The sequence below is a fragment of the Dipodomys spectabilis genome, unplaced genomic scaffold (genome assembly GCF_019054845.1).
Source record: "Dipodomys spectabilis isolate Male_0828 unplaced genomic scaffold, ASM1905484v1 ptg000519l, whole genome shotgun sequence".
Lineage (NCBI taxonomy): Eukaryota > Metazoa > Chordata > Mammalia > Rodentia > Heteromyidae > Dipodomys > Dipodomys spectabilis.
In genome coordinates, this window is record NW_024871196.1 from 526,830 (window position 1) to 536,461 (window position 9,632).

The 9,632-nt window shown below is 40.6% G+C and overlaps 1 protein-coding gene across 1 annotated transcript in view; it reads left to right on the top strand.

The window, feature by feature from the left end:
* Positions 1–6,651, top strand: part of Agbl3 (AGBL carboxypeptidase 3) — a 39,970-nt gene extending 33,319 nt beyond the window's left edge. The window contains exons 15-16 of the mRNA XM_042670123.1: positions 4,071–4,302; positions 6,264–6,651. Coding sequence (XP_042526057.1) covers positions 4,071–4,302; positions 6,264–6,651 — 620 coding nt within the window. The remainder of the gene's footprint in view (positions 1–4,070; positions 4,303–6,263) is intronic.
* The last annotated feature ends 2,981 nt before the right edge of the window (positions 6,652–9,632 follow it).

Sequence of the window (9,632 nt, forward strand, 5' to 3'; positions counted from 1 at the left end):
GTGGCAAAGCTAAGCTGAGGATCTGACTTAAGTCGTAAGGCTCTTGTTCAGCAAGAATAATGCCCTGAGTGCAAACTCCAGTATCCTTACGAAAAAGAAGGAAGAAAACATACTGGAGTTAAAAGGGGAAACTTTAGGACTTGCTGCTGTCTCTAACACTCATGTGTTCCATTCCCCTTCAGTAAAATGGGAATCGCAGTGGCCACCCTGTCCTATATCACAGGACTGGGGAGAACTCTAAGTAGATGCACACCCTGAGAGTTAACATACAAATAGAACATGGAATTATATGCTCTTTGCATGAGCACAACCCTGCCGACACTGACCTCAGAGTCTTCAATTTCTTTCAGCTCCAAAAGCATGATAAAGAGTCTTAGCAAAGACCAAGAAAGACACTTGTTGAAAACCTATAGGACGCCCATCCAGACAGCACTTGAGTTCCATGGAACTGACTTTTATGAAAACTGTCTCAAAGTGACATCCCTGAAGTGTCCTGGGAGCAATCAGCCTTCCAGTTGGATAGAGAAGACATGCAAACCAACAGGTTTTTTTTAAAAAAAAGAAAATATTGTTTAATATTTTTAATAAATACTGTAACATCATTAATAAATCTTAAAACCTGAATGATGGGAGCTGTTTTTGTAAACAGCTGTTTCTGAGGCTTCTGATTGGCCGATCAAAGCAGGCTGACTAGTGAAATTTACAACATAAGAGATTCTTGGGGATTCTGATCAGAGGGTGTTCAGGGAAACAACGCTGCAGGCAGCAGCAGCGTAACTGGAATGTGTTTTAGAATGGAGGAGAAAAAGCTGAGAGGGGTCATATTTACAAAATTTTGCTATGAAGTTTTTTGTTATAAGTTTCCTTTGTTCACTTGCTTGCTTTATAAAGTGTTGTTGTTGTGGTGCCACATCTGTCTCCACAAGATTATTCAATGAAAACATTGGCTTTTCAGGCCCTCCCTGTCTTTTCTGAGGTTTGCTTCCCATCTCTTCTTGACTATTGTATAGAGAAATGTCTTGTTGAATCTTGGTAAAAATACTCATAAAAATTCTGCAGTTTTCTTTTTTTACTAAAGCAAAGCACTTTTAGAAAGGATATATGTATATACATATATGATGTTATTCTCTTGTCATATAATAATTGCATTTAAGGTGGGCATTATTCTCTAAAATGTCATATCTTTGTTAACAGCCAGTTTCTTCCACAAGGAAATTTGTCCTTTCTCACGATTGAATTTCTACACACCTGTAGGGTATCTAACATTTGGAAGCTTTATCTAGTTCATACCTAAAGATCCTCTTGAACCTCCTCTCACCACCAGAATGCACTGCTCTACCTGAGACCTTTGTTGCCTCCCTTGAATTCCTGCATTTGCCTCCTAACTTGTCTAGCCAACTTATTGTCACTCTCTTTGGCCTGCCTGCCATCCACCTGCCTATCAGTGTGATTTTAAAAACTCAGATCTGGTATACCGTTTCCTTGAACAAAAATTCTCAGGGCCTTCTGGGTGCTGTGGCTCATACCTTAATCCTAGCTACTCAGGAGGCTGAGATCTGAGGATCATTGTTCAAAGTCATCCCAGGCAGGAAAGGCTGTTATAGACTCTTATCTCCAGTTGACCATCAGAAAACTAGATGTAGAGCTGTGGCTCAACGTGGTAGGGCACTAGCCTAGAGCAAAAGAAGCTCAGGGACAGTGACCAGGCCTTGAGTTCAAGCTCTACGACCAACCAACAAATTCAGTGCCCCACCAATATTCAATGGCAAACACATTTGTATTAAGCTTCTACCAGTCACAAAGCATGCCTATCTCAGAGAATCTCTTGAAAGTATTATCATCTCAAGCAAGACCTCAGTTTTGGACCCCTTCTGCATGCTTACCTGATAGATGAGCCACTCTCATCCAGAGCTGTTATCTCCCAGTTGCGCTCCTCCATCCTAATCACTATCCTCCTTTCTACTCAGTGACTTGCTCAACCATCAAGATACAACTTAGTTCAGAAAGCTTTCTTCATCCATTACCCTCTGTTCCGGTAAACAAGCTAACTGGCAAGCTCTTTCCCTATAGAAATCAATCCTAATGGACACCTTTATGTTCTTCTCTCATCTTGACTTTTAGTATATTGAAAACAAGGGCTATTCTTTTCAGATTTACTTGTCAAGCCAAACCTAGTGACAGCTATATATGTAGTAAGTGTTCTGTGGCTGAGTAGCCTGGGAATAGCTTCTGAAGACACTACAGATAGATAAAGTCATGGCATTTTCCAGTGACACCAAAGATTGTAGTCATACATTGTCCCTTTCATCGTCTTTCAGGTTTAGTTCAACTCAGTGAGTGCTATAGTCTTCTGTTTATTTTCCTTTTAATAACAGACGATTCCTTTTTAAAAATAAACTGTTGTGGAAGTTTTCCAACATAAACAAAAGCAGAGTAGAGAATAATGAGTTCCCTGATATCCATCATCCACCCTTATCAGTTTCCTGCTACTCTGATTTCTATTCTCCTCACCACATTTTTCCTAGAGTATTTTTAGTTTATTTTATTGTCTGTAATTGTCCAAAGCAGTTTCAATTCAACACATCAATTTATGAGCGCAACGCATCTTGAGCAGTGTTACTCCTTCATTGTCCCGTCTCTCCCAACTCCAGCCATCCTCGCAAGTTACCTGGTTCTATTTTCGCCTAAGTACATTGAATATTGTGACTGTAGTTGTCCAAGATTCTGCTCTCCTGGAGTATTTTAAAGCAAGCTCCACAAATCAGATTGTTTTTTACCAGGAGGCTGTGATCTGAGAATCATAGTTCCAAGTCTGTAAGACTCATCTCACAAAAAGCCAGAGCTGAAGATGTGGATCTAATGGTAGGGTACTAGCCCTGAATGAAAAAGGCAAATGAGAATGGTAGGCCCTGAGTTCAAGCCGCAATACCAACACACACACACACACACAGAAGGCATGCATGCCCTTTTAACTTACTCGTCCTACAACCTCCCCATAACTCCTTCTATTCCCTCAGCTCAGAAGCTTTGGAGCCTCCATTGATTCTGTTCTTACTCTCTCATCTCACATTCATTTCTTTAGAAGACCTCAAAAGTTAGCTAGGACCCTACCACACTTCTTACCCTTCTAGCCATTTGCACCTACTGATCCAGACTACCAACCATTCTCCTATGTTGCCTCTAGATACCTTCCAAAAGATCTCCCTCTGGAAATCTTTGCTTGTTCTAGTCCATCCTCAACTCAGTGAGAAGCAAATCTCAGACTGTAACACACACCCCATCTCCAAACCTTCACATTACGTAGTCAATAGAAATGGAAATCCTTCCCGTGAATGAGGAGCCCCCATGGGAGTTGAATTCAAGTGGCCTTCAGATTACATAGTTTGTTCCTTCATTCATTCTGCTTAACACCCTGCCATGATGCTGCCTCAGTGAAGGGCCTTTCCACTTACTGTTTATCGTCTAGAATGTTCTTTCCTCTGATATTTTCTTGACATACTTCATAACTCAAATGCATGATCAGCTTCACAGGGAAGTCTTCTCTTACTGGCTTTTTTTTTTTGCCAGTCCTGGGGCTTGAACTCAGGGCCTGGATGCTTATCTCTGAGCTTCTTTCTGTGTTCTACCATTTAAGCCACATCACTACTTTCAGCTTTTTCTTAATAGTTTATTGGAGATGAGACTCTCATGGACTTTCTTGCCCAGGCTGGCTTCGAACTGTTATCCTCAGATCTCAGCCCCCAGAGTAGCTAGGATTACAGGTCTGAGCCACCAGCCCCTAGCTCCCTTACTGCCATTTTAAAAATGGAAATCAATATATATCCTCCAAGAATCCTCTATTCCCCTCCCCCACAGCTTTATTTTAATATAAATTTTACTGTTATCTGAATACTAAATATTTAGTTATTTGTTTTTCTGCCCACTGTTATTAAAGTATAAAGTTGAGAGTATAAAGTCCAATGGGAAAGACTTTTAGATTGAAATCCATGGTAGATAATTGTATAAATATAGAATGGCTGAATAAAGGTAGTTCAAATGTCTCTATTTTTCTATGTGTGGTTGTTCCCCAGATGCGCATCACAACTCCAAAAGCGAAGTAAAAGAATGTACAGCTTCCCAAAGCAAAAAGACTGGCATGAATTGGACAGATGACGAAAAAACAATCTACAGGGATAAAAAAATAGCTCAAACTACAGAAATATTGGAATATTTGCTCCCTATCATGGAAAGCCCTAGACAAATAGAAAAAACTCAGATAAAAAATCTATTCAACCCCAAAACCAACTTCAAGATCCAACATCAGTAAGTCAATACAATTCTATATCATTCTTGCACGCATTCATTCATTCATTCATTTGTGCTGCTAGGAATCAAACTCAGACTGCAGCTAAGTATCCCACCACTGAGCCAGCCACCCCCAAGCCTATCTCAGCAAGGCTGTTTATAGATATAAACAAGATTATTTGAAAATTTCTATGCCAGGGCACTATACCAGCAGTAACAATTCTGAGAAACAGTACATGGTAGAAACAAGCCTATCTGATTTTATGATCTTTCATACCACAGTAATATAATGTAGTCTTGGAGGATGCATAGACCTAAGAATAGACATGAATGGATCCAAGAAATAGCCCATACAAATATATTCAGCTGATTTTAACAAAAATGCAAAAGCAATCCAATGGTATAAAGATGGCTTTATAGCAAAAGCCTATGGAACAACTAGACATTCACAGGTCCAAAAAACTTGGAAGCTTTACTTAAACTCATACCTTAAAAAAAAAAAATATTAATTCAAAACGGATCACAGGGGCTGGAAATGTGGCCTAGTGGTAGAGTGCTTGCCTAGCATGCACAAAGCCCTGGGTTCGATTCCTCAGTACTACATAAACAGAAAAGCCAAACTTGGTGCTGTGGCTCAAGTGGTAGAGAGCTAGCCTTGAGCACAGAGAGGCTCAGGGACAGTTTAAGCCCCAGGACTGGCAAAAAAATAGATTTCTTATACTTAAAACTAAAAGTACAATTCATAAAAGGAAAAATGAATAAGCTGGATTTCACCAAAATAAAAAATGGGCAAAAACACTAGCAAACATGAACAAAAACTAGTACCTAGATTTAAAAAAAAAAACTCCCCAACTCAAGCATTTCATTTGGAAAACAGGCAAAAGCAGGAATAGACATTTTACTGAAGTGAACATTTACATATGGTACCTATCCATATGGAAAGATGTTTAAACATGCAATGAGCTGTATCACTGCCAAAGTAAAATTAACATTACCAAACGCCGTTGAGGATGCAGAGAAAATGGATATCTCATATACTGTTGGAAGCTGCTTTTGAAAACTAAATATGTAATGGTCAGTTATGGAAGGTACAGGCCTGTAATTCTAGCACCTTGGAAGGCTGAGGCAAGAGGATGTTAAGTTCAAGCCTACTGTGGACACAGTGAGATCCAGAACATGTCACGGGTGCATTCAAACTTGCTTCTGTTATTTCTTCAGAATAATGTACAGATGCTCTCACTCTTTGATTCCTTTGTGTGTGGTAGTGATCTCAGGCTCGAATGCTTGCTAGGCAGGCATTCTGCTACTTGAGTAACGAATGCCTGGTTCCTTTTTGCTTTTGGTACTTTTCAAACAGGGTCTGCTCACAGTTTTGTCCAGGCTGCCCTCAGGCCGTGATTCTCCTACCTATACCTACTCCATAGGTGGGCTTACACTGTGTACTACCCTGTTTATTTCGTTGAGATGGAGGTTTGTTTGTTTGTTTGTTTATTGCCTGAGCTGGCTTGGAATTGTGATCCTCCAAATCTCTACCACTCAAGTAGTTTGGGATTATGTGTATAAGCTATCATGCTTGTCCAATATCTCTTCCTCTCTTGGGTAAACTCATTCCTTAGGGCTACTGACCTGGTTAATGACTGAAAAAGAAAGTCTTATAGCATGCATAATGAATGTATTCTAATAAACAGGTATGTAGGTAAGTAGCTAAGTATTCGTTAAATCAGGAAGGCTGGGATCAGGCCTGATATTCAAATAAACATAACTTCTGGGAATTTAGAAACACAAGATTAAGCAGTGCTAGAAAAAATCAAGATGAAGACTTAGGTTGCTGTCATAAAGATGGTGAAAAGTTTTTAAAGGTTGACAAACTCACTGAAGAGAAAAAATGCGGCCTGTTCCTAGTCCTCATACACTACCTAGTAGCTACCTAGTAAGCTAGACGTTGGGTTAAAACACTTACATATTTATTTCTTTTCTAGAATAAATCCAGCTACTTGCCCAGATCTAAAAGGCTCTAGAAAATCATGCACAGGACTCAGAAATTCCCCTTTTGTAACGCAAAAAACAATTGCAACCAGTGACTCCGAATGGTTCCAGTCTGCATCCCAGCGGTCCCTGGAAGATTTGTCACCCCCCAAAGACCCAAAAGAGAGGAAAAAGCACTCCCCAGCCTGGGCCACAAAAACCAAAGATGTGAAACCTTTCAGCAACAAATCGGAGACGGCCCTGGCAACTTCGGAAACAGATGCAGAGCTTGTCAATAGTGACAGTCTTAGACTGCAGAGTCAAACCAGCACAGCTTTCAGCATCTACCCAAACATGAGGAGAAGCTGCAGCAGAGCATCGCAGCGCTCAACCTCCACCTGAAGTTCTAAAGAACAGTTAACCCCGCTGTATGCTGCTCTGAAGGCTGTGAATGAATGACAGCTATCACAGGCTGACCTAGTAAAGAGAAAACAGCACACTGTCTTTTCCTAGCCCTCCCTCTTCACGTGCAGATGCAGATACTAAACTTCAAATTAGACAGCCATCATCTTCATATTTAATTGGTATTTTATATTTAATTTCATAGTTGAGACTAAGCTTCTCATTAGACAGCCATCTTCATACTTTTATTTTATAGCTAATTTCATATTTAAATTCTTTAATATTTAATTTTTGTCAACATGGAAAAAAAACTAAATTTTTTTTATTTCTTTCAAAACTACTTATGCAAGTCACACCAAAAAAACTAGGAACTCAAAGGAAAAATGAGGTCTACTCTTGGGGATTTTTACATTGCTGATAGCCTCTTTCAGTCAACAAGCACCATTTCCAGAGTTTCTGTAATAGAGTTCGTGTGCTAGGGGCAGGGTGAAAGAGGTATAAAAAGACATTCCTCCACATAGAAAATTATAATTTTTTGGGGGGGGTCCGGTCGTGGGGCCTGAACTCTGGGCGTGGGCGCTGTCCCTCAGCTCTTCAGCTCAAACATAGCATTCTACCACTTGAGCCACAGCGCCACTTCCGGCTTTTTTCTTTTTGCTTATGTGGTGCTGAGAAATTGAACCCAGGGCCTCATGCATGCAAGGCAAGCGCTCTACCACTGAGCCACCTTCCCAGCCCTATAATTTTTATTTGTTATTCACTCACATGAAACATAGCCAAATAAACTATTGACAGAATAAAGTGGTATATAGTCAAGTACTAATTTATGTACTTCCAACTAGTGCAAAATATATTTATACTATATAAAAACATATTTATATAATGTATACAAACTAATTTGTGTACCTCCAACTGTTATATTATTATTATATAATTATAAATGACATAATTGTAAGGTAAATTAAACATGCTAGGTTTAATTAGGTAGCCTATAGAGTATGCCACATGATATTCCGGCAGGAAAAGTTTATTTACTGAAATGCTGCCCCCACCATGCATGGTGAAGAGGCATGGCCAAAAGGGCAGGGCTGAGGTCTGACCTGGGTTTAAATAGGGAAGGGCTTTAAGGTGTGGCCAGGTGAGGGAAAGGGTGGCCACTGGATTCGGACATGACCTCAGGGCCTGCCCCCCCCATCTGATGGAAGTGTGAGGAGGGCAGGCAGCCCAGGGTGTGGCCTCCAGGTGTGCCAGTTACTTAGATGACACAGGTACTGGGCAGAGGCTTAGCAGAGAGGAGAGAGGAGCCTGCCTCCCCTTCCTAGGGTGAACCTTAAAATAATAATAACATACAGGTAATATATATTTAATCATTCATAACTAATACATAACATGTGTTATTTATAAGCAATAATAAATAATATTTGTAACATTCATATATTATACAATACTAGAATATATAATATGTATTGTACATATTACATATGCAATAATATATATTCTTTATTAGTTGGAGGCACACAAATTAGTTCTTGACTATGTACTACCTTGATCTGTACATATATATGTGTATATTAAAAGATGGCAATTGCAGAGACCAAATTGGCACACAATGACACTGAAAAGCACAGGTTGTGGTTTAAAAAGTAATTTTATTCATCAAAATCATACTTTGCTAGCTGGATGAATATACATAGTTGTTTTCAGTCTAATGACTCCGAATCCTTAGATGATGCTTTTGGGTGGGTAAGATGGCAAGACCCACCTAAAACCCAGGTAATCTTTAGGACTTTCTTTTGCCACATATGATGCCCGGACTTCTCCAGACATTTATTCATGTGGATACTCTGGAACAAGTAAGCACCTTTGTATTGTGTAAGGCAGAGAGCACTGGGAGGAATTCCTGAATTATGAGCTAAGGAAGAAGTACACTAGGCAGGTAAGTCAGAAATGGATGTAGTGAGAAAACAGTCATCCTGCCTTGAGTCTCCAATGGCATCCTGCACAGGCTGAGGCTAAGCAGCCTGAGGGGATGGTGTGGGCAAGGCATAAAAGGTGCCAGTCAACGCCTCCTGGGAAGGAGAGAGCCCGGAAGTCCTCAGAGCAACCCACTGTTGGTATCTCCAGTAGCTGAAGAAGTTCAGGAGAAACCATGCAATGTTAAGGGTAAGTAAATGCTGTATTTTCAAAGAATCCTAACCACAGATTTCCACAGGAAGCTTTATGTTTTGGGGAAAATAGCTATCTCCTCAATTTAAAAAAAAAGTGGCGTTGTAGCTCAAGTGGTAGAGCGCTCGCTTTGAGCTGAAGAGCTGAGGGACAGCGCCCAAGCCCAGAGTTCAAGCCCCACGACCGACCCAAAAAAAAAAAAAAAAAAAAAAGCTCAGCCAGGCGCTGGTGGCTCATGCCTGTAATCCTAGCTACTGAGGAGGCTGAGATCTGAGGATCACGGTTCAAAGCCAGCCCTGGCAGAAAAGTCCATGAGATTCTTATCTCTAACCACTAGAAAACCAGAAGTGGTACTGTGGCTCAAGCGGTAGAGCTCTCACCTTGAGCTGAAGAGCACAGAGACAGTGCTCTTCAAGCCCACTACCGACAAAAAGTAAAATAAAAATAAAATAAAATAGGGCTGGGAAGGTGGCTCAGTGGTAGAGCACTTGCCTTGCATGCCTGAGGCCCTGGGTTCGATTCCTCAACACCACATAAGCAAAAAGAAAAAAGCCGGCAGTGGCGCTGTGGCTCAAGTGGTAGAGCGCTAGCCTTGAGCTAAAGAGCTGAGGGACAGCGCCCAGGCCCAAAGGTCAGGCCCCATGACCGGATCCAAAAATAAATAAATAAATAAATAAAATAAAATGATAAAAATAAATGCTGGGGAGGGGGTATCTTAGTCTCCAGAGGAGCCCCCAACTTTGGGCCCAACATTTCTCACCCTCTGTAGCCAGTAAGAACACTCATAACTCTTATTCTCACAGATCAAGGAAAAG